The following is a 24,960-nucleotide window of genomic DNA, read 5'->3' as shown; positions in this document are numbered from 1 at the left end:
GATAGATAGATAGATAGATAGATAGATAGATAGATAGATAGATAGATGATAGATAGATAGATAGATAGATATAGATAGATGATAGATAGAATGGATGGATAGATAGATTATAGATTAGATAGATGGGGGCGCCTGGGTGGCTCAGTCGTTAGGCGTCTGCCTTTGGCTCAGGTCATGATCCCGGGGTCCTGGGATCGAGCCCCACATTGGGCTCCCTGCTCAGCGGGAAGCCTGCTTCTCCCTCTCCCACTCTCCCTGCTTGTGTTCCCTCTCTCGCTGTGTTTCTCTCTGTTAAATAAATAAATAAAAATCTTAAAAAAAAAAAAAGATTAGATAGATGATAGATAGATAAATAGATATAGATAGATAGAATGGATAGATAGATGATAGATTAGATAGATAGAAGAGAGGGGCAGAGAGAGAGAGAGAGAGGAGATTTGGGTTCTACTCTGCCTCCTCTACCCCACCCCATACACATGATTGCCAGGAGCAATGGTGCTGGAGTCCATAGAGATAAAATCAGGGCAGTAAGGATGATGAGTTAGGGAGTGTGTAGCCTCAGCCCTCCATCACCCCATCCTCCCTTCTCCAAACCCTCAGAGAGAATGATTTACTAAATAGGAAGTGCCCCCTTCCACAATCTTTCTGGGGTGCTGAAGATAAAAGCCCTGCCCTGAAGAGTGGCTTTGCTTGGGAGAGTTCTACTAAACCGAAGTGTTTAACCATGATTTCCTGGTGTCTGGTTCTGTTTACCCTAATGCTGCTTTCCTTCACTCTCTCTGAGTTCATCCAGCTGATGGGAACTAGGATCTGGCTCTTGGCACTGCCCCAGCACAGAGTGGCTGGTATCTCCAGGGGAACCTGAGACCCCTCACCAAAACCACAGCACCCCCTTGTACCAGACTATTTACCGAGAAAGTCAACAAAATGGGTTGGGTATCACTGGAGGCAGAGTTATTAGAATAGTCGGACCAAGAATTTGAAATAAATGTAATAAATAGAGTACAAGAGATAAGACATTAGAAATATGAAATGAGAATGGAAATAATAAGAACCAAGTGGAACCATCAGGCAGGGAAAATGTAATAGACAAAGAACATGAGATGAGATCTATCACAGAATGGAGAGAGATAAAACACTGATTCCTGAGTTAGGTCATCAGATCAAGGACCTCTTACAGAAAGAAGCTGGAAAGGATAAAGAAATGGAAAATATAAAGCAAGGTTCAAAGATATAGAGAGTAGATAAAGAAGGATCATCTGGGAGCACCTGGGTGGCGCAGTCTGTTGAGCGCCGGACTCTTGGTTTCAGCTCAGGTCATGATCTCAGGATTGTGAGAAAGCCCCATGTCAGGCTCCTCACTCAGTTGGAGTGTGCTTGGGACTCTCCCTCGCCCTCTGCCCCTCCCCTACTGCGCACTCTCTTTCTGAAATAAATCTTAAAAAAAGGGGGGGAGGTGCCTGGGTGGCTCTGTTGGTTAAGCGTCTGCCTTCGGCTCAGGTCATGATTGCAGTGTCCTGGGATCGAGCCCCTCATTCGGCTCCCTGCTCAGCGGGGAGCCTGCTTCTCCCTCTACCTGCTGCTCCCCCTGCTTGTGCTCTCTCGCTCACGCTCTCTCTGTCAAATAAATAAAATCTTAAAAAAAAAAAAAAGGATCATCCAGATAATATGAGTCCCAGGTGGAGAACAAACCACTCCCCTCCACAGTCCCACTTTTTCCCTTTTTTTTTTTTTAAGTAGGCTCCAAACCCGCATGGAGGCCAACACCAGGCTTGAACTCAGGACCCTGAGCTCAAGGCCTGAGCTAAGATGAAGAGTCAGATGCTTAACCAACTAAGCCACCCAGGCACCATCTTCCCCCCACCCTTTTTCCTTTCCTTCACACACACACACACACACACACACACACACACACACATATCCACCAGGATATTAGTGGAAAAATTGGTGAAATTTCAATAATGTCTATAATTTAATTAATAATAGTGTACCGATGTTCATGTCCTATTCTTACTCATTCTACTATGATTTTATGATGTTCATATTAGGGGAAACAGAGTGAGAGACCTAAGGAGCTTGGTACTATTTTTACAACTCTTTTCGGTCTAAATTAGTTCAAAATCAAAAGGTTTTTAACATTCGGTGTCCTACATTTTCCAGTTTACTTTCTCCCACTGCTAAACCTACACTGTCAATGTTCTTCTTCTTTTTTTTTTTTTTTTTAATTCTGGAAAAACAAGAGGAGGAAACAGATTTTATCACCTACAAACTGTTAGCATAGTGATGTATGCTATCTGGTCTTTTTTTTTTTTTCTTGGCAGTGGATTTTTTAACATTTCTTTCTGCTGCTCATTGAAGAGGCAACTCTAAGATCCCGCCACAAAGAACGTCTCTGCTCTCTTCTTGAAAATTGTCCAAAAGTGAGAATGAGAAAAGAAACGCCGGTAGGGACACCCGCAGACCTCAGCGTTGGTGAGGAAGGCCTAAGGGCTGCCGAGTGCGGGAGATGTGAGGACCGAAGGAGAGAGAACGTGCAACTGTGGGTTTTGGCGCAACCACCAAATGGGTAGTTCTCTGCGTTGAGCGAGCGGCTTACAGACCTTGAGGAGGAAACTCCATCAGCAGCTGTTTGAACAACCAGATGGGCGGCAGAGGTGAGTTTCACGAGTTTCCCTACCTCTGGGTTGACAGCAAGCATTGCCAAAAGAGACACCTCATCTTTACAATCACTCTTCAGGGCTGAATAACATCTGTGGAAGACAAACCGCCCTGTTGCCACCAATATTTAGCTTCAAAAAGAGGAAAGCTGGGACACCTGGGTGGCTCAGATGGTTAAGCGTCTGCCTTCGGCTCAGGTCATGATCCCAGAGTCCTGGGATCGAGTCCCGCATCAGGCTCCTTGCTCAGTGGGGAACCTGCTTCTCCCTCTACCTGCTGCTCCCCCTACTTGTGCTCTCTCTCTCTCTCTGGCAAATAAATGAATAAAATCTTTATTTAAAAAAAAGAAAGAAAAGAGGAAAGCTACACCAATCCTCATACCAGTTATAAAACCCTGTGCCGTGTTTCCTGTGAATCAGGGAAACTTTGGTGCCCCCCAAGCATTGCCCTGGACCCCTTCCCACAATATACAGCTGCAAGCAGTTCAGTCCAGAATACAAGGATCGAACCCTGGGGAAAAGCAAAAAGAAAACAAACAGATTAAAAAAAAAGCCCCTGGATACGTGTGAAGGGAGAGCCCGGGGAGTGACAGCCAAGGAGTGGCCCTAAAGGGTCCCCAGTCAGGATGCAAGGGCAGAGGGCTCAAGGGGAATATGTCCTGAAGACAGGAAATTTGAATTGATGTTAATGGATGGTATACTTTAATGTATTGACACTTAATGTGATTAACAACAAAACAAAACGTTTTCTCATTTGAGGCAGAGGATTTGGAGATAAGTTTGTGTCACATACATAGAAAACTAGACAAAAAGTAAGATGATTGTAAATTCTGAGCAAAGCAGAAAATTGTACAGGAAGTAAAATGCAGTCGTAGTATATCGCCTAGCCCAGCTGTGACTAGAGAGTCGGAACAAGGCAAATGCTGAATATTTTTCAAACCCCAAATGGTGATTTTGGCAGGATGTGGGGACAGGAAGCTAGGGAGGAAAGGTAAATGAACGAAATCTTTCATAGACAAATAGATGATATGTATACAAAACTGAAAACTGCACTGTTTGGAAACGGAGGTATATACCAAAAGAAATATCAAAGTGTTCACCTTTGGGGAGCAGGAAAGCGGGCAGGCAGGAAACTGCTGATTTTATACTAAAGACTTGCAGAACTATTTGACCAACTAGCCATGTGCATATGCAGCTCTGATTTTTTTAATTTATAAATATTCTTATTATAATTATCTGGAAAGTAGTAGGCAACATGCCTGCTATTATGGAGTGCTTTTTTCCATATAAACTGGGTCTCTCTATAATCTGTGTTTTATAGTCCCATATTCTTGAATGTAAAAGGCCACACACTTGACAGTCCAAATAATAATAATAACAGTGCCATTCTGACCCTCTTGCATATTCTAAGTTTTGAGTTTGGGGGATCTGGCATTTGTGTTCTCCAAAGCAACTAGTGAAATTGCAGTGCTTGGCCCTGAAAAGTACCATGAGTGTAGTTTTCTGAGTGTAAAATAAACAGATAACATCCCTTTATAGCCGCAGACAAGCAGGTATGACTCAGCTTGGCAGAGCTGTCTTTCCAAATGCTATTTCTAGCAAAGGGGAATTGTATGAACACCCGGACTTCAGAGACTGTTGCTGCATCCCAAGAAAGCAAATCCCGAACTGCTAAAAAGTCCGCTCTCCGGATATGTTGTTTAACGAAATGATGTGCAACTCTGACAACATTTAAATCGACGCTTGTTTTCCTGGATGCGCTATCCACTTGCCAAGTTGCTTTTTCAAGCCAGGAAAAGGAAGGAGAGCTCTTCCCTGTCTCCCATATGCATGAAGATAATAAAACCTCTGCTTCTGCTTAGTTTCTGAAGAGTTTGGGAGTTTTGTGTTTCGTTTAAATTAACATTTCTAATCCTGGAACTGCTGTCTAACTAGGGGGCTGACCTTCCCTACTGTTTGGGCTCTGGGAACCCTCAGCCCACCCCCATGCCACCAGGCGGAATCAGTTCCCCTGGGACCAACCAGCATATGCTCTGCCCTCCTAGCCGCAGGTGACACCAGCTCAGCGGCAGTGGCTTCTCCCCCATCCCTTCCTGTGACCTCTATTACCTTTTTTCTTTTTAATGTTAAGAGTTTATTTACAACACTCCTTTGTTGTACAGAAATATGTAAGCTCAGTGTAACCGGTAGCCATGGATAGTTACGACTTATTCATCAACCGTTGCTAAAGCCTGAGCACACTTTCAATTTGTTGGTACCAAATCCCCAAACTTGGTGGAAGGCAGAATGTCACAGGAAATACACTTTTCGGCTGTGTGCATCGGTATCCTGGGATCTGTACCACAGGCATGTTTTGGGTTTTGGTTTTTTTTTTTTTAATAGCTACCAACTTCATAAGAGCAGCCCAATCAATCCTAAAGAAGGTCCTAGCACTTTCCCTTCCCAGACCCCAGGGGATATCCTCAGCCCACTTTTCAGTACCCCCAGCCTCAGGCTCTGCCCTAGACGATTCCTTTCTAGCTCCCCCACCCACCACGAATAGATGGGAGAGGAAATCTTTCTTCAGGCAGGCCTCAGTCTGTGGGACTGTACCCACAGGAGTCTGGTTGATCTTTGGGCTGGGATACACAGGCTTTATGGGCTAGCCCAGCACCTACCCACCACACCCGATGCTGGTCTTCCAAGGCGGTGAGTCAAAGGCAATCATCTGGAATACAACACTTTGTAATATAATCTCAGGAACCTGTTCGCACCCGAGACCCAAACCTACTTCACTCGGTTCCCAGAACCTTGGCTTATAGTGTGGCTGTTTCCTCTGAAATCTTTCACATTTTATGAAAGATTCTATGAACCATGAGGAAATCTCTTACCTTGGTATTTCGATGGATTAAGTTTTGGACTTCAATATTGAGAGGGAAAGAGGCCGCTGACCTAGGAACCCCAAAGGTCAGTGCCAGAGTGCCTACTGGCAGAACCACATAGACAAGGGAGGTGACAGAGGTGTCTTCCTCCTTGGGGCTTGGTATTTTACTGTATTGGAGCGTTTCCCTTATCTCTATCGCCTTTAGAGGTTATGCAATCCTCCCAGAGATTACTGTGTAAGCTCTCGGTCTGTGAGTAGCACCGCAGATGCACCTGCAACTCCCCTTCGGGGTGTCTCCCTGCTCTCAGAACTGGGGGAGGAGGGACGTCCAGGAACTCTGGAGACTCGTGCCGGACCGAGCGTCCTTGGACCTGTCCGTGCAAAGGGCCCTTCACTGTCACCCCTGGCTGCCACTGCCTCTCTTCTATCATCCCGAAGCCCCCCTCCTTTCTGTGTGCTCTGGGCTTCCCCGTGCTCGCAGGTGGTGGCATCTGGCTTCGCGCCCTCTCCACCCACCCCATGGCCCCGGTCACCACGGCCTTAAGGCGTCCACGCTGGTCTTTCTGGGGAAGTCTCTGCAGAGTCTGGAGCCAGGAAGCGACCCTGCCTGGCCAGGAGAGGAGCGCGCGGGTCAGCGCCTGCCTCAACGGCCCCGTCCGCTAACAGTGATCAGGAGGGAGCCACTAGACCCCTCAGGGGTGGGGGGAAGCGAGGTTTTGAAGCCCTGAGCTAAGTTGCTGGAAGAACCTCCCTACCCACTTGCCGCCCACCCCGCAGGCCCCTCCGTGGAGGCACCAGAGCGCTCCAGCCTCCTTGTACCCCTGGGGGAGGCTGCCCAGCTAGGGGGGCACAGAGGTGGGGGGCACCGAGCAACAGCAGTATCTACCCAATCTGGGCATCCATGCCTGTTAGGACAACAGTGGTGGCTAAGGTGGGTGGCCCCGGGTGGGGCGCTTCCAGCAGATGGGTTCCTGTTTTGACTTGCCCAGATGTGCCCTGCCCCCCACCCAGGGAAGGAAGTGAGTGTGGGCACAGTGGGGAGGAGGTAGGAAATCGAGCCTCTGACTCTTCCCCTTTTGTCTTATTGATTAAATTCTCTTTTTTAAAACGTTTTACTTATTTGTCAGAGAGAGAGAGAGCACAAGCAGGGGGAGCTGCAGGCAGGGGGAGAAGCAGGCTCCCCACCAAGCCAGGAGCCTGATACAGGACTCGATCCCAGGACCCTAAGATCATGACCTGAGCCGAAGTCCCCTGCTTAACGGACTGAGCCCCCAGGCGCCCCTTATTGCTGAAATTCTTAAAGCAGATGTGTCAAAGGCAGAGTTTCCTAGCCCCTCCAGGAAGCTGGGATTCGGCAATAGATGGTGAAAGGCACTGGTGTTGGGGTTCAGGGAAAACAAAAATGAGCAAGTATTTCCTTGGGCACAGGCCCAAGAAGGCGAAGGCGGGAAGGGCTCAGGAGCAGGCTGCCCGCAGAGCTGATTGACCCGGTGCCTCCTGCGGACTACGCACATAGTGCAGGCTCCGGGACAACACACATGGTGGGGGCTCCGGGGCGGTTTAGTCCAACCCCGACTCCAAATGCTGCTCTCACGGGTGCCCTCCTGCCAATCTGCCTTGCAACCTTGGCAAACAGAAGTTTCTTCTTTTCACCACTGCCTGCTTTCCTGCCCGGAAGCCTTAAGCCCTAAACACACTGAAGCCAGATGGCCACCATGTCTTAGGGGAAATTGCAATTTCATTAATGCCAATGTATCCATTTTCTATGGACATTGTGGTTACTTCCATTTAGAGAACGATCACAAAAAGTGTTCTCTATGAAAACCAGCACAGCTCAACATCCAGACACAATAGCACTAACTTTTTTATTCACACACCTATTAGGTCTTACCTTACCACACAATCCATTTTCCAAAAACAAAGAATTCAGCCCATTATCCTGGCCTTTGGAATGGGTACCGAAAGAATTATCCAACTTGTATTCCGAATCACAGATGAAAATTACTCTAGGAATTTCTGGAACATGATAGATGTAAGGAGACAGCAAGAGAGCCAATGAAACATCCAAACTGTCCTAGGGCCAAGGGGAAGGTCGACAACTCAGGGAACACTCAAGTCTTTCTTTTATATGGAGACTTCATTGTCACTGCTAAGATCCCCCGCTGAAATGACACGCTTGAGTTCCCAGCTTAAGACTCTTCAAACTACAGGACCAGCCCCAGCAGCCCTGTGGGCCCCTGTCTAAGACACTGGTTTAATGAAGCCATAATCCATGCACTTGATGAGACATTCCCGGGCTGTCTGCACCACTGCCCCCTTCTTCTCATCTGGCTCTTGTTTGCCCACAACAGTCAGGATCTCCAGCAGCTCACTCTCCACCAGCTTCTTGGCCAGCTCAGCGTCGGCTGCCAGCAGGTTATAGGCAATGACTAGGCCCCGGTGTTGGACTGACAGCCGGTCGTGCAGGCAAAGCCGCTGGAGGATCTCCAACCACTGAGTTGTCTGGAGGGCAGAGGTGGATAAAGAAGGATTAGAGAAATCAGTGGAGGGACAGCGATGGGACATTTGGGACAAGATAAATAGAAGGCAAGAACGTATCTGGTTATGTGCATGGGACTCAGCATATGCCTACCTGAGCCCATTGGGACTAGCTCACAGACACCTACCTCCTTACCAGAGCCAGGGTAGGAACCCAAAAACTAGAAGGAACTTGACATAATCCAATCCCTTTCATATTATAAGTGAAGGAACTGAGGTCTAGGAAGGGGAAGTAACTCAGCTATGATCATACACGCGAAAACAATAGAGAATAAACACCTACCTGTCCATTTATTTTTTAAGCATCTGGAGAAGCAAAGGGACAGGCCCACTGCATGCCTGATTGGAATAGGGATGGAGGGTGTTCAGAAAGGAGGATTCTAACCCTGGGCACATGGGCAATGCCTGCTTCTGCCAACCCAAGTGCCCTTAGAGACATGAGCTCCAGGCACGCCTGGGGCTTGCGCTCCACCAGTTCTGACTGCAACTGGAATTAACACTGGAGTCTGGAGTACAGCCTCTCCTCCATCCCTCCTCCATCCCTCTTCTCCAGTCCCAGCTGTGAAGCAGCCCAACTACTGTGAATGTGGAAGGCAGGACTCTAGACCATCTGATCACCCCAAGAGACAGAGTTGGAGCTAACAATAGAACCAGGAGGCTTGACTTTACAGCATTCAACAGACACACATGAGCGGCAGAGAAGAATAGTTATTGGTATGGGTTTTGGAGTCAGAGAGACCATTTCAGGTCCTAGGTTATAGTCACTTACCAAATATGACCTTAGATCAGTTTTTTAACCTCTCCAAGTCTCAGGAGCCCTTCCGTCATCTGGTATACCTACTTCTTCACATTGTGATGATTTAGTGATACGGTGCATGGACAGAGCTTAGCACGGGGGCTGGAGCATAGTAAGAGCTCAACAAAGAGAAGTGGACAGAGATGATGATTTTAGCCACTAATCCAAGGATTCCCCCTTTGCACGGGACCTGTTACCTCACCCTCCATTTGTCAACAGGGACAGCTTCCTACGTGGACCCCTCTCAAATGGGGAGACAGGCACAGAGGGGAAGAAAAGACAAATTATTGGCTTTTTGGCTTCTAAGCAGATTTTCTCAAGTCTGCACCAAGCCTCCTACCACAAGAAAAGGAAATGAAAATCTATCTAGCTGTGGTAGGGTTCAGGGAAAGGTTTAATGTTGATGGGTAATATAACAGGTCCCGTGCCATTGCTCCCAGGCACAGACATGTAGCCAAGATTTCAGAGCCCCTCAGGAAGAAAAGAAAGAAGTGGCCAGGAGACGGTCGGCAATCCTGAAGGATTCCAATCCCTTCTCAACTACCTGGCGGTGTGGCCTTGAGCTACTTACTTTTCTGCACTCAGTTTTCCTCTCCAGTCAGTAGGGATAATAATAACCATACCCACCACCCAGGGTTGTTGGGAGGATGGAATAACTTAATAAATGTAAACGTTTAGAGCATCACCTAAAGCCCAGGAAGTGGGTGAGTCACAAAGCGCCCGGTGGGAGTCTTGATTGAAGTTGTGTGACCAGTTACTTCAGCAGAGGCCATTGGAGGGCGGGGGTTTCAAAGTGTGGTCTCCAGGCCGGAAGCACCCCACCTAATCTACTGATTCAGAATAGCTAGGGGAAGTATTTTAACCAGCCCTGCAGGTGACTCACACACCTTACAGTTTTGAGAAACTTGTCTTAGGGGGCAATGCTAGAACCCAAGGACCAACCAGGAAGAGCTACATCTGGCAGAGAGACTCTTCTCTGGTGCCAAACAGCATAAGCACCTGTGCAACTCAGAGAAGGCATGTGTGCAAACACACACACACACACACACACACACCTTAAACTGACTACCTAAAAGAGCCTGCCAGGGGAACCTGCGTGGCTCAGTGGGTTAAGCGTCCGACTCTTGATTTCATCTCAGGTCATGGTCTCAGGGTCATGAGACAGAGCCCTGCCTTGGGCTCCCTGCTCAGTGGGGAGTCTGCTTGAGGTTCTCTCTCTCTCCCTCCCTCCCCCCCCCTTGTGCGCTCACTCTCTCTAAAATAAATAAATCTTTTAAAAAAATAAATAAGAGCCTACCTTTAAAGCAGACTTGAGTACATTTGAATTGAGATGCTTACATTTTTTGTCTTCAGTGGACTTGATGCCCACAAACTAAGTTCAGTTCAGTGAAATGAAGACATTTTCATTTTGCACTGCCATGTTCGTGATTGCGCATATACCACTTTGCTGAGACGGCCACAGTCCCACCATGTGAGCATCATGTTCACATAAGAGGACCTGCCATCTCTTTGCCAAGCCACAAGCTCCCTACGGTACCCCCACCAAGTCCATGGTCTTCTTGGGGAGCTCGGGGGTGCCATAGCAGTAGCTAGTGTTAGTGTGGTCCTCCTTGTTATCATTCTGAAGTACTGAGCTATAAGCACCACCAAAATCACTGGGTGAAACTACAGTGGGAGGGACCCAAGTTAGCTCATGTGGGAAGTCCCCACAATGGATGTAAGAGGCCACACGGTGTAGACCCTCCTTCTAAGGTGGGAGGAACAGATACCCAGGGACCTGGGAAGTGTTAGCACGGAGCCTGGTCTCCCGCAGAGGATCACACAAGGCAGTCCCTTTCCTGCCCCCAGGACCCGCTCTCACCACTTGGGTCATCTTGAGGCACAGTTTCTTATGTGCTGCCGTCAGCATGGCCAGCGCCCCTGCGGCCGCATTCTGCACCTTGTCATCATCCTCCCCGCAGAGCAGCACCACCAGCTTCAGCCGGTCATTCCCATCAGCCAGGAACCTCTCCTGTACCTATGGGAGCGAGGCGGGTACGTGGCTCAGAGAAAAATTCCCCCACCTGCCAGCCTGGAGAGGGAAAGAGGCACCTAAAGCCATGTTCTCTGACCCAAGATTCTTTGGAGCTTTCCTTTGAGCAGCTCGCCCATGCCACCTCCCCCAGGAAGTCTCTGATTAGCTGGATAAAGGGGCTATAAACTCCTCCAGGTACAAAGTTCAAGAGGGTTTAGGGGTTCTCCATACGGCCTGTGCCACCACTCCTGTTTGCATTCAGCTACCCACACCAGGGGAAAGGGCAGGCACACACCCACGAATGGTAGATGTTGCCCAAAGAGCCATGTTTCACCTCTCTTTGGGGAAGCCTGGTATGCTTCTCCCACAACAGATGGGCCTTCAGGGTCTGCCATAAAATGACTTTGCAGTCCCTGAAGGCGCAGGGGTTGGACAAGAGCAGGGGACAGAGGGAGAGCTGCTGTACCATTCAACAGGAGAGGGACGAGCTTCCCAAGGACCCTAAAGCCAGGAGTAGAGCCTCCTAGGGCCCAGGGCCCTGATATGTCTCAGAGTTCACTGATCCCCACCACCACCACCACCACCTGCTCCACAGTAAAATCTGGTTGGTCACATTTAAGGGCATTTTGTTGGGTCGGGTTTCCTAGAAGTGGCGCTCTAAAAGGGTCAAAGGTCGGTCACGGCTGCCCAGGTTATGACCCTCCCCCTGCATCTCCCTGAAGCTGGAGCAGTGGTCCTCAGAGGCAAGAGGATGACAGAGATGGTCAGTGCATGGGGCACAGTGGTGACTGGGAAGCAGATACCCCCAAAGGACTACATCCCCCTCCTCTCACATGTAGATGTGGCCATAAACAAGTTCTCATCATGGAATGTGAGAGGAAGTGATAGGTGTCGCTTCCAGGCCACCATGGCGGAGAACTATAGGGGCCTTTCCTGTGGTCTCTCTCCTCATTCAAGTGGAGACCACTCCCAGAGTGGCAGAGAGGGAGACAGTTCTTTTTTAGGGTGGGGGTTGCGGATAGTTCTTGATGGTCGAAGAAGCCTGGATACAAGTCATTGCTTAGAAGAAAGCCACTGGATCCAAACGTGAGCAAGAAGTGATGTGAGTGAGAAATGAATTTCTATCCTGTTGGGACTGCTTTATTTTGATTTGGGTTGTTGTAGCAGCTGATGTTCCCAGAGGAAGCCTGTCTCCCCTTCCCATCGTCCCTCCCCTCCTCTTTCTTTGGATATACTCTCTTCTCCCACGAGGCTGCCAGCCCCCCAGGCCAGCCTCAGGCCAGCTCCCCGGTGGATCCTGTTTAGATTGATTGATTGATTGATTGATCTGATTTGATTTGATTTATTTTACTTCAACAGGCTTTCATGGGTTGGGTTTTCATTCTATACCAGTGGGAAGATCCAAGACCTTGAGGTAAGAATTGAGAGCAAAGAGAACGGGTCTCCCACTAAGCCCTATATGAGGGCCCAAAAGGGCCACTTAGCCTGGGCCTCATGTTCATGAAGGGCCTCAGATTTGGCCCTATTGTTACCCCTGATGAGGTTATACCTACAGGCATAGCATTACTCTGGCAGGACGGAAAGAAGACATTCATTCACCATATGGTTATAATTTCTTCCCATTACTGGACCGTGAAGCTATTGGCATGTTTTGAATTCATTTTATTTATATAAATCCTATAATTACTCTGTGAAGAACACAGTTACACTGCATTGCAGTTTCCATGGGAACAGCAATAGTTCATTAAATGTTAACATTTAAAATAGCCTAAAATTGTTTGTATCTGTGTTTGCTTTTCTTCATTTTGTTAGGTATGGGGAGCTTCGATAAAATGTAAGTGGTCTAGCCTCTTTTGGCCTCTAAGAGCCCTGGTCTTATATCCTTCTCTGCTACAAGATTATTCAGACATAAGTAACTTATGGAAATGGTACCTTCCATCTCACCCAGCTCAAGCTAGGGGTTAAACCCTTAGCTAGGAACAATACTATTTTGTGTGTTTTCCTTGTCTCCTTGGTACATATATTCTTCTCAGGGTCCCTACAGGGAAGGGGGCTGCACTCCAGGAGAAATACAGGGGTTCCTGGGTTCTCTGGCAAAATGCTACCTTAATACCACTGTAACCCTCAATCTCATGCCAGGCCCTGCTGTGTGGCTTGACTCTTCATGCCAAGATCACTCCCCGCCCCCATCCTGAGCCCACTCCCATCCCGAGCCCACCTCACCTCCTTGTTCACCACCATATTGCACATGCATTCAGTGGCCGCCTGCCGCAGCTGGTCATGATTCTCGAACATGTAGTTCTCAATGTCAGGCAAGGCCCTCTCCTTAAAGATCTTCTGCCTAGGGTGTGAGAGGTAGGGAAAGGAGGCCACTGAGTCCTCCGTAGTGAGCATTTGGAGTTTCTGGCCACCCAAGGGCCATTCCGCCCTGCTGGTGGTTCCCTCCCACATCCTCGGCCAACGTGGTTTGGATGACATTGATCCTGCCCACCAGTTCCAGGAAGGGCACCAATGGGCATAAACTAAATGACAGCATAGCATCCTGGCCATAGCCATGGGCTGTGGGATGAACATGTCACCAGGCTAGATTCTTCTGTTTTTTTGCTGCAGAAGAGAAACTCTTTCTCTCCTGCTGGACATGAAGCCAAGAAGATGTGAGGTCCGGAGTGACCCTTGTGATTGTGACAGAGGGGAAGAGCCCATTTGAGAATTAAGACAACACAGGCAGGAGAAGTGGACAGAAGTAGGAAAGTGGGGAGTAGTAGGGAAAGTAGAGAAGAAAAGAAAGTAGGGAAGTGGAGAAGTTTTGTAACGTCTGCATCAAGCCACACCCGCATCTGGTCACCCCAGACTTTTATTTACATGAGTCATTAAATTCCTTTTATGCTTAAACCAGTTGCAGTTGAGTTTTCTGCTCCTTGCAACTGAAAGAATCATAACCTAATTCTCTCCCCCATCCCCTTGCTCCCAGGAAGGAATCCCCACCCATCCATTGGGTATCTTTTTTACTACTTTAGTCAGAAAGAAGTGTCTTTATGATCTCCTTTGCCTTCATACGTTCACTATGGGCTAACTCAAATCCCTTCCACTGCAAATGTCTACCCCCTGCCTTCGATCCTATCCTCAGAGGAAAGCACACACACTACATATGAAGTTTCTGGGGCGCCTCTCTCCACCCCCGCTCCCTCCCTCCCCACCTCACTCACCGGAGTTTGTCACTCCGCCCAGACAGATTCGTGAGGCCCAGGAGAGCCTCGTAGTTCTGGAGCCCATCCCTCTGTGTGTCCAGGAGACTCACAAGAGGCCGCACCACCTCATACACCTGTGTGGAAGGGTCAAGAAGTGGGTCGGGCAGAGACCAGGTGCCCCCAGACCCTACCATTTATAGGTGCCCCGCTTTAGAATTTCCAAAATGCTTGTCCACCCACTGACTGATGCAGTTTTCACAATGACCCTGAGAGGCAGGACTGTTTCCCTTACTTTGCAGATGCGATAACCCCAGTTTCTAAGAGGACAGTCCTGTTAAGTCAGAAGCAGAGCCAAGCCTGGAGTCCAGGCACCTCCAGTTCACATGCCCCCTCCCAGGCTGGGGGTAGGGCGACAAGGGGAAAGGTCCTTGGGAGCAGAGGAGACTCCTCCCATTGCCCCATCCCACCCACCCCGGCACCTGGCACCCACCCGTTCCCCCGGGAAGGCGATGTCTGGATTAGAGACGGCGGCGATCTTTGCCAGAGCATGGGCGGCCTTCACCTTGCCCACGTCCGTACCCTCCAAGGCCAGGGGAATCAGCGCCTGCAAGAGAAGGCACGGTCACTCCTCCGTCATGGACATCAAAGGCCTCTCTTCCCACCCTCCCTCTCCAGCTGTCCGCCTCTGCAGTACAAGCAAGGCTTGAGCATCACAGAGAACGATTAAATACAGAATCAGGGATTCACTCCCTTGCTTCCCAGCACACTTCAATGTCTTCACCTACACTCTCCGCCACCCATCCACACTGCTGGTTTTTGGAGAAACAAATGGATCTGTGTTGATGCCCTGACTTAAGTCAAATCTAATCATCACAGCAGCCACTTCCTGAGTGGCTACTATGAACCAAAACTTGAAGTGTATTTCTGGAATCCTTGTGACGTTCTGCAGAGTGATTGTGCAATTTCCCCCCCATTTTACAGATGAAACTGGCTCGGGGAGCTTGAGTAATTTGCCCAAAGTTCTGCAACTAAAAAGGGGACAAGCAAGAATGCAAAGACCAATCTTCTACAGCAAAGTCCACGATGGTCTGTGCATCTGTACCGGGCTTCCTTCCAATAGCAAGGAGGATAACTGGGATTCCACACCATAAAATCAGGCAGAAGACAGTTTGGGGCTATGAGCACAGACAGGACAGTATTCCAGGAGGTTGGGTTGGGGCACAGGGTACATTATTCTTGGGCCAGGCAAAGAGCATGCGCATACTTGCACGCCCCCCCCCACCCCACCCCCACACACTCCTCCCCATGGATCACCTTCTAGGATGGCAAACCTTATCCCACCAATTACCTTGCCACCACCTTGAGCCACAATGGTTCCTCGGTCTTTAGGGTTATCGCAGAGTGCCAGGAATACCCTGTAGGGCGAGGATGAAGGACACATAATGTGCACCCTTCCCAGGCATCCGCAGGCCAGCCAGTCAGACCTGGGGAAGCCCTAGAAAGTGCTGCCCCTGGCATTAGCCACCTTGGCCAGATACCGCCATGGATATAAGGAGCTGGGGAGAAAGTGAAGCCAAGTGAGGCTGCAAAGAGCCACTCTCTCCCTATTTGGGGAGACAACAAATGGCTCCTTGCTGCCCATCAACCAGGAGAAAATCTTCAACCTGGATGCACCCCAGGACCTCCATGATCTGGCCCTTGTCCCCCTCTCCGGTCTTACTAGCACCCTCCTGTGCACCCCATACTTCAGACATACTGTAGGAGAACCCCATCTCATTCACTCCTTCTCCCTCTGTCCTCAGTGTCTGTAGATGCTGTCCCTTCTGCCCAGAACCATTCCTCCCTGGCATTTCGGTGACTCCGTGTCTCCCCTCATGGTTCCACTGAGTTGTCACATCCTCCAGGAAGCCTTCCTGGTTTGCCCTCCCACCTACCTCCAGTCTGGCTTGTGCTCCAACCAACCCTCTGTTTCCCCCACTGTACCGTAACTGGGAGCCTGTCTGCCTCCTCATCATACTGCACAGAAACTGTGCCTTTTGTCTGGAAGAGCAGGTGCCACACAGGACCTGGCAAACAGGTAACCAGGATGGACAGTGACCTCTTTCCACCCAATGCAAACGTCCACCTGTGATCCCTGCCCCACCACGTCACTTTCGATGTTGATCCCCTTCCGTCTCCTCTCCAGGCCCCCCAATGACTCATTCGCTCATTTACACCCCTGCCACCTCTATCCCCGCCCAGTCTCCCCCCCAGACCCCTCAGACCCCAGCCCTGGCCCACTGCAGCCCCACCTGGCCAGCAGCTCTTTGGTCTGGTCAGTGAGGATGGCACTGTCCGCTTTCACCATGCAGGTCAGCGCGGAGGTGACCCCAGCCTTCAGAAGCCGCTTCACACGCATGTCTATAAAGTCCTTCTTGTCCTGGGGAGACGAAAGGGTGGCAGTGGGGAAGGAGCCAGGGCACCAGGCCAAACTATATGGGAACTAAAGGTGGTGCATTTCTGACTGCTAGTGGCAGGCTGAATAATGGCCCCCAAAGATGTCCACGTCCTAATCCCCAGAACCTGTGGCCGGTACTTTACACAGCAAAAAAGGACTTTGTAGATAGGATTAAATCAAGGATCTTGAGACAGGGAGATAATCCTGGGTTATCTGGGTAGGCCCAATATAATCACGAGGGTCTCAACAAGAGGGACGCAGGAGGGTCAGAGTTAATAGAAGGTGTGGCAACAGAAGCAAGAAGCTGGAGTGATTTAAGGTCACTAGCCAAGGAAGGTGGCTTCTAGAAGCTGAAAGAGACAAGGGAACAGATTATCTTCTCAGAGCCTCCAGAAGGAACCAGCCCTACTGACACCTTGACTTTGGCCCAATGGGACTGATTTTAGATTTCTGACCTGGAAATAGGTCAGCACTGGAAGTTTTAGAACTGGAAGATAATAAGTTTGTGTCGTTTTAGGCCATTACGTTTGTGGCAATTTGTTACCGCAGCAATTAGAAACTGATATACTCTTCCAGATTCCCTTTGCCCAAACAACAGCCAAGGGGGTGTCTGGCATGTTCTCCTCTTCCTTGCCCCCTCCCCCACTCCCAGTACAGAGCCTGAGCAGCTGGTGTGGCAAGAAAATCATCCCAAAGATCTTCATTCACAGAGAAGTGAAATCAAAGAGATCATCCAAAACCCCAGATGACCCAAATATTCCTTTTTTTGCAAAAGGTTGGCTTTTTATTGGTGGGGGGAGGGGAGGAGTTGGGTGGGGGAGTTGGGGGATTAGGCAGGAGGGAGAGGGGATAGGGAGCAGATAAAGTCGACCTAACAATGGATTGGATTGTGCTGGAAATCCAAAGTCTGCCCCAGGGTTGAACAGTCTCTACAGATAATTCTTGAAGTGGCTGGGAAGACGGTGGCGGTCACGTGCAACCTCTAGAAGCCACATTTGAACTTTACAGCAGCAGAATATGCTATATACCCTTGCCTGCATGAACCACTATGCAGCTTTAAAAACTGATTCTGATACTGGGGCGCCTGGGTGGCTCAGTTGGTTAAGCGACTGCCTTCGGCTCAGGTCATGATCCTGGAGTCCCTGGATCGGGTCCCGCATCGGGCTCCCTGCTCGGCGGGGAGTCTGCTTCTCCCTCTGACCCTCCCCCCTCCCATGTGCTCTCTCTCTCTCAAATAAATAAATAAAATCTTAAAAAAATAAAATAAAATAAAATAAAAACTGATTCTGATTAAAAAAAAAAAGAGGGGGGGACACCTGGGTGGCTCAGTTGGTTGAGCGACTGCCTTTGGCTCAGGGCATGATCCCGGAGTGCCGAGATCTAGTCCCGCATCGGGCTCCCTGCTCAGCGGGGAGTCTGCGTCTCCCTCTGACCCTCCCCCCTCTTGTGCTCTCTCTATCTCATTCTCTTTCTCAAATAAATAAATTTTAAAAAATAAAATCTTAAAAACTGATTCCTAGAACGACATAGCAGGTGGCAGGGATTAAGGAGGGCACTTGTCGTGATGAGCACCGGGTGATGTATGAAAGTGTTGAATCACTAAATTCTACACCTGAAACTAATATTACACTGTAAGCTAACTGGAATTTAAATAAAAACTTAAAAAAAAAAATGATGGCATAGCAATATGGAAAACACCTAAAGTATTTTCCCAAAATTGGGCACAAAATAATAACAACATTCTGATTATAACTATGAAAAGAAAAAAGATGCACAGAGAAAAACAGCCTCTGGTAGGTAATATAATATACCAAAATGCTGATAGTGGTCAAGGGGAGATGATGTCATTATGAGTAGTCATTTTCTTTTCTCTGCTGTCCACCTTTTTGTTTGTTTTGCAATGTGGTTATATTACGTTGAACATTTAAACAAATCTGTCTTTTACAGGCTGGAAACACAATGCATGTACATTCATATTTAAACCACATACAAAGCATACCCTTGAGTTCAGGGGATCCCTGGGGAGGGCCCCAAGGGGGTTTGTGACATCTGGGCTACTGCTGACCAGCATCTCTCCCTCTCTCATTATTCCTACTTAGTACCCATAGCCCCAAATCTAGATATCCCAGGAAACAAAAGTTCCGTAAGCGTTGGAAACATGAAATACACTGTCTGAGGTCCGTGAAACCAACAACATAAACGTTCATCAAGGCTCCATTTGATTTTCAGACTGCAAATGGCTGGATCTTCACCCCCCACCCCATGTAAAACATTAAAACTGGGGGGGAATGAGCACCACTTAGTGGGGGAAATGTATCCATGATCCTCTTCAATTTTTCTGTGTCCTACGCCAAGTCCTCCAAGCACGCGCACACACACACACACACACACAGAGCACCCAGACATCACTACCTTTCCGTTCACCTCTCTGGCAGCCTGGTGGCAGGGACCCCTCCAGCATCATCCCTAGCCTTACCTTAGGGTGCTCCTCGGGCACGTGCTGCTTGGAGAACTTGGCGAGCTGCACCAGCTCAGGGATGACCTCCTTGACATCGTAGCTGTTGGTGCAGTTCACCAGGGTGGTGGCCACTGAGTACAGGATGGTCTTATCAGTAGTCTGGAGTTACGGGGTGGGGCGGCAGGAGGAGAAAGGCAGAAAGGAAACTTTAGAAAACATCTCTGCTTCCAGGACGGCTCCCTGGCCGGGCCGGTGAGTTGGTTTGGGAGGAGTGTGGCTGATGCAGCCCAGCTTGGAGAAGAGCAGGTGGCAGGAGAGGGAGGAGGGAGGAGGAACTGGGAGCTGGCTCTGCTCATGCAGGGTGGGCAGAAGTTTCTCCTGCACCTGCAACAGCACCCCTGAGAGCATGGGTGGGGGCCCCCTGAGTGTGCCTCTTTCAAAAGCCCAGGTCAGCACGCTTTGGTGGGGGTGGGGTAGGGACTGGACACCTCTGGTCTGGCCCCCGCGGAAACTCCCTCCCTCCTCTCCTCCCTTTGGTGGTGGAAAAGAGCCAGGGCATTAGCCTAGCAGAGGAGGAAAGGAGTCTGGGAGGCGCTGGGAAGGAGGAAGGGACCCAGAAAGGGCTAAGCACTGCCTCTCAGTCCCTCAAGACCTCACTTCCTGAGGGTCCCAGGAAAAAATACCATCCTCTCATTCATCTTCCCACTGCCTGGAAGCCATGAAGAGTCATGAGCCCATTTTATGGTCAGGTAAAATAAGGGCCAGACAGGGGGAAATAACCAATCTGGTTTACACGGGTAGGAGGGCCAGAGCCGAGATGAAGACACAGGAGTCTCATTTCCCAGGCTCAGTGGAGGACCCTGTGAGCCTGAACCCAGGAGACCTTTCCTGAGGCCAGAGGTCAGGGCCACACTTGCCTTGGCCAGCTCAAACATGGCCTGCAGGGCAGGGATGTCCTGGACCAAGTCGTCTTTCACATCAGCATCTAGCGTGAGGTAGGCCAGGCCCTCCACTGCCCATCGCCGGGTCCGGGTATCTATGGATGCACTGCACAGCCACCTGGAAATTGGGGAGGAAGAGCACTGGGCAGGGGTGCTGGGGCTCAGGTCAAGAGATGAAGCCATTTCAGGGTAGTGGGTAGTAGGTGGGGGGCCTTTCACAATGTGGCGTCCTCTGGAGCCCATCCCAGAGAGGAGGTGGCAGTCTTGAGGAAGTAGGACCCCCTTACTTGCGACACTGTTTGGCCAGCTTCTCTGTGGACCCTTCAGCAAACTGCCTGAGGCCGTAGTCTGTGCCTCCCGCGGAGCCAAGCTTACAGAGTCCCTGGGGGGGCGGGGGGGAGGGAGAGGCTTGTAGAGTCAGACACACTTGGGGACAAAGGCCTTGCTCAAACAGGTCCCTGTGGCTGGAACACTTTGCCCCTTTACCTTTGCTTGGACAAACCTCTATGCCTACTACAAAACCCCGCTCAGGGGTCACCTCTTCCAAGATGCCTTCCCCGAGCTCAGCTTCTAAGACAGGGTAGATGCTCACGAAGCTGGACTTTGTTTTTTCCAAGATTTTATTTATTTATTTGTCAGAGAGAGAGAGAGAGCACAAGCAGGGGGAGTGGCAGGCAGAGGGAGAGGACCCTGTGACCCTGGGATCATGACCTGAGCTGAAGGCAGACACTTAAACATCTGAGCCACCCAGGCGTCCCACGAAGCTGGACTTTTGCACCCTGCCGCTTTCTATCGTCATTTGCACCCCACTGATGTTTAGTGTTTTGAAGAAAAAGCACAAGACAATACTCATCTTATCTGAAACTACAACGGTAAAGGTTATTCTCGTACAAAAACTGGCACAGAAATCAGACCTTGTGGGTAACGAATTTAGATGTGCAGAATTTTACCCAGGAGAATTGCACTCATATTAGGAAAACGTGCCTTCCATAAGAGAAAACTCATGATGGCAGAAGCTATAATTAGTCCTTTAAAAATTGATAGAAACAGGAAAACACATCAGTGGCTCAAGTTGTCACTGTAATGGTATACAAGCAACATAAAAGACCCATGGAAAGACTTTCTGTAAAATGAAATCGGAAACATTGAAACAGGTGAACTGTGCCATCCAGAAACTGATTAAGGACACAAACTGACTTTTTAGAGTTTGCTTTGAAAATACTGGTTGGACAGAAGCTCCTCAGGGTTAGCATCGTTCAAAAGCATGGAGGCAAATGTCCCCGGGATTATACAGTAAGGGCCCGCCATTCTGAATTTCCGTTCTCAGAGCCTCCTTCTTTCACCCTGCTCTGCAGGGGTCCCTGGGTGGGTCCAAGTGCCCCCTACAGCGCAGACTTCTCCCAGATAGGGGCCACGCCCTGTTCATCCTGGCGTCCCTGGTGCCCTGCACCGTATCTGGTGCCAATACTCACCACCAGTGTGCGGATCTTGATCTTCTCGCTTTTGGTGGTCTTGTAGATCTCTTTGAGCAGTGACACGCCATTGGTGATGATGAAGGTGGCGCGGTTAAGCTTGGTGGACGCGTGGATGAGGGCCTCCACGGCCACCAGCTGGTCTACCTCGCGCTCCGAGCCGCACAGTGCTACCATCAGCTCCATCACACCTTTTAGTCCTAACAGCTGATTGCCCAGGTCAAAGGGGCCTTGCAGGATCCCTGACACCGTCTGAATGGCAATCACGTTCTTGTCCATGTCTTGGGGATCAAACTTGCCCCTAAAACAGAGGGCAAGGTGGTCAAGAGAACTGGCTGAGGTGGGTGGGAAGAGTGTGGGATTTGGGGGCAGACAGACTTGAATTCACATCTCGGATCCACCACTCATGTGCTGTGTGACCTTGGGCAATTCACTGAACCTCTCTGAGCCTCAGCTTCTTGATCTAGAAACTGATGGTATAGTACTACTACTTATCAGAGTTACGGTGAGGGTAAGTGATATAACAGACATGCCATGGGTTGTGTCCCCAAGAAGCACACTCAGATGGATGGGGATTGACATGTAGGAAGTTTTTGAGGGAGAACTCTTGGGATCAGCTCACGTTGGAGAACGGAAGGAAGCAAGACTGGGCAGAGGGACACGTTGGGCTGCAACTCAGTCAGCATAAAGCCTCAGCCTGTGATGAGTGCTACAGTGGGAACACATTCCAGAGTTGTTTCCAGCTGGGGGTAGGGATGCGTCATTGGATGCTGACCGCCCTGGGGACTGTCTCCAGCTGAGGGAGGTCCCCAAGAGAGGTTACGGGCGAGGGCTGTCAGTGCACGGGCTTCCCAGCAGCTGGGATGTCTAGCGGGACAGTACTGCAGCCACACCAACACGGAAGGGTACTGTGGTGCCCGGCACATGGCATCACTCTGCAGTGTGACAAAGTCATGCAGTAGCCTGAGCTGCTTGCTCCTCCATCTGGTCCCAGCACCCCGCCCCCCCACTAGCAAATGAAAGGTCTGCCTTGCTTTTGGAATCGACTCTCTCTACTCTATGGGAGAATCTCCATGTGGGGCTGTCAGAGATGACAAGTTTTCTGATCTTCCCATGATCTGCCCAGGTCAGTCTGATATGAGGGACCAGAAGTGCATAGTGTGATGAATGGGAAGAAAGAAGGCAGCGTAGTCTGGGCAGGAGAAGGCCACACCGAGCCAGACTGGGAGACCTGGGCTGTGATCCCGCATCTGCTGCTGGCAGGCTGGGTGACCTGGGCAAGTCCCTGTGGGGGAGAGGGTCAGCTTTGGAAGCTCAGAGAGCCCCTCCACTTCCGATGCCCACTCCGTGCCAGGGAAACCAGAGCCTTTCATAATCGGTCAGGGTCTGCCTTCTCGACTCCTTCCACCTGCCCCTGCCGCAGTGCCTGGTGAAGCAGGGTGGCTTACACCCTTGGGGAGGGCCCACCTCAGGCACCTCTGCTGCAGGAGGTGACCCCACCTGCTCAGGCTCAGTGACTGATCCAGGCAGGGACGGAAGCTACGGGTTGGAACAGGAGCTGACAAACTTTGGCTGCTTGGCCAAATTTGGGAGGCTGAGAATGGTTTTTATAGTTTAAAGGGTTTTTTTGTTTGTTTGTTTTTTGTTTTGTTTTGTTTTTTTAATATGCAACAGAGGGCTGCACATCCCACCAAATGTAAAATATTTACTCTGGTCCTTTAGAGGAAAAGTTTGCCAACTCCTGGAAGGGAGAAAGGAAAAGCAGAGTGTCTCCACCCTCCCAAGACTCACTTGGGATACTTTTTAAACTTGTAGCTTCCTGAGCCACAGCCCAGACTACTGAGTCAAGGCGGGGGGGTCCCAGAAGTCTGAATAATTGACAAGCATGAGGATCATTGGAATAAAGGGTTAAAAGATGGTGTAGCAGTGAGAGAAGGAAGGGGACACATAAAAAAGAGACTCGGAGCATCTGAGTCACAGCGATGGCACAGTGGTAGTGCGAAGACCAGAAGGTCACTGTTGAGGGTCCCAGGCTGCTGTCTAGGCTCTGCGAGGCTGCAGAGTGCTTAAAGTCTCGACAGCACCAGGTCTCCATCTTGGATAAGCTGAAATTTGTTCTTTCAACTGCAGGCACTTGTGATAGGTTTAAAATAAGTCCAAAAATATTTTGACGCTCCTCCGTGCAAAAGGTAGAGCCTAACTCCCTCCTCTGAAATGTAGACCATGCTCGTGGCTCGCCTTTCACAAAGAGAATGTGTGGAAGTGATCTGTGTGACTTCTGGAGCTAGGTTATAGAAGACATTGCCACTTCTGCCTCATTCTCTCTGATCCGCTCACTCTGGGGAAGCCAGCTACCACACGGTAATGATACTCAAGGAACTGTGGACAGGTCCACACCAGGAGGAACGGAGGCCTCCTGTCAACAACCAGCCATTAGAGCGCGCCATCTTGGAAGCAGATCTTCCAGCCCCAGTCAAGCCTTCAGATGACGGCAGCCCAGGCCGACATGTGCCTGTAAGTTCCTGAGAGCCCCAAAGCCAGATCCAGGCAGCCTAGCCACTCCCAAACTGCTGTCATATTGTGAAAGAATGAATGGTTACTATAACTTCAAGCTGCTAAATTTGGGGGTGACATCGATAACTAACACAGAGAGTGATTCCTTGAGACTCACGTGATGTACTCCTCACAGATCTTGCGGAAGTGGTCGCGCTCTGGGTCACAGCGAAGGTCATCATAGAGCTTGTTGATGAGGATAGAGGCCAGCATGCGGGTGTTGTCGGTCAGAGGCAGGCAGGATGGCAAATCTGGAACCTGCCCCACCACCTTCAGGATCTTCCTCAGGCCTGCAGGACAGATGATGGCAGATCTGCTGGGGTCTGTCCTCACAAACACACCATCTTATTCGGTTGTCTTAACACCAGCTTCTCTCCAGTGTGCCTTTAGGCAGCACACGGCTTACCCAGAGTGAAGGACACTGGCATGGGGCCAGGAGACCCACATTCTACACCTGACTCTGCCCCTAGGTGAGCAATTCACCTCCCACTGTGGCTGGGCTTCTATTTTCACATTTACAAAATTAAGACGAGTTGATCTCAGGGGGCTGTACAAGTGCTGACATTCTGTGGGTTGATGTATAACCTTCCTCAAATACTATCTGATATTCTCTCTTCCTCAGGCCTCATTTCTGTAAAATGGGAACCATACTCTACCTACAGCAGAGCGTTTGAGGACTCAATGAGATCATGTATGGAAGCCACCTGGGGCCAATCCAGACATGTCATCATCACTCAATGAACATTTATTATTTATTTAGTAAATGCTACATTTGCTATTTGTTATTACTACCGCTTCTCCTCTCTTCTATTGAAGAATCTTCACTGTCCTATCACCCATTAGGCTAATCCAATCATTACATACCTGTTGAATAAATGAACGAATACATGAATAAATTAATTAGCACCTTTTAGGTAGCAAATACTGAAATTAAGGATGTAATCCTCTCCTCAAAATGTTCACAATGCAATAAGGAACAGTCATATAAAGATTACAATAACCTATGATAAGGACAGAAGGTGTGATATGGACAGAGTTATGAC

The 24,960-nt window shown here is 49.6% G+C and overlaps 1 protein-coding gene across 3 annotated transcripts in view; it reads right to left on the bottom strand.

Annotated features, from left to right (window-relative positions):
- Positions 1–7,366: 7,366 nt before the first annotated feature.
- The window catches only part of UNC45B (unc-45 myosin chaperone B), a 30,185-nt gene continuing 12,591 nt past the window's right edge, over positions 7,367–24,960 (bottom strand). For 2 of the 3 annotated variants that reach the window (XM_035026579.1, XM_035026581.1), the window contains exons 9-20: positions 24,036–24,207; positions 21,365–21,665; positions 20,180–20,274; positions 19,869–20,010; positions 18,970–19,110; positions 16,348–16,475; positions 15,405–15,471; positions 14,547–14,660; positions 14,075–14,190; positions 13,092–13,209; positions 10,716–10,871; positions 7,368–8,022 (exon numbers count right to left, since the gene is read on the bottom strand). In XM_035026579.1, the coding sequence (XP_034882470.1) occupies positions 7,762–8,022; positions 10,716–10,871; positions 13,092–13,209; positions 14,075–14,190; positions 14,547–14,660; positions 15,405–15,471; positions 16,348–16,475; positions 18,970–19,110; positions 19,869–20,010; positions 20,180–20,274; positions 21,365–21,665; positions 24,036–24,207 (1,811 nt within the window). In that variant the 3' untranslated portion in view covers positions 7,368–7,761. Of the gene's footprint in view, positions 8,023–10,715; positions 10,872–13,091; positions 13,210–14,074; positions 14,191–14,546; positions 14,661–15,404; positions 15,472–16,347; positions 16,476–18,969; positions 19,111–19,868; positions 20,011–20,179; positions 20,275–21,364; positions 21,666–24,035; positions 24,208–24,960 lie in introns of all 3 variants that reach the window. The other variant, XM_035026578.1, reaches the window with a different exon arrangement.

Source organism: Mirounga leonina, unplaced genomic scaffold, assembly GCF_011800145.1.
Source record: "Mirounga leonina isolate KUSES-001 unplaced genomic scaffold, KU_Mleo_1.0 Mir_200, whole genome shotgun sequence".
Lineage (NCBI taxonomy): Eukaryota > Metazoa > Chordata > Mammalia > Carnivora > Phocidae > Mirounga > Mirounga leonina.
This window is presented reverse-complemented; position numbering and strand designations above follow the sequence as displayed.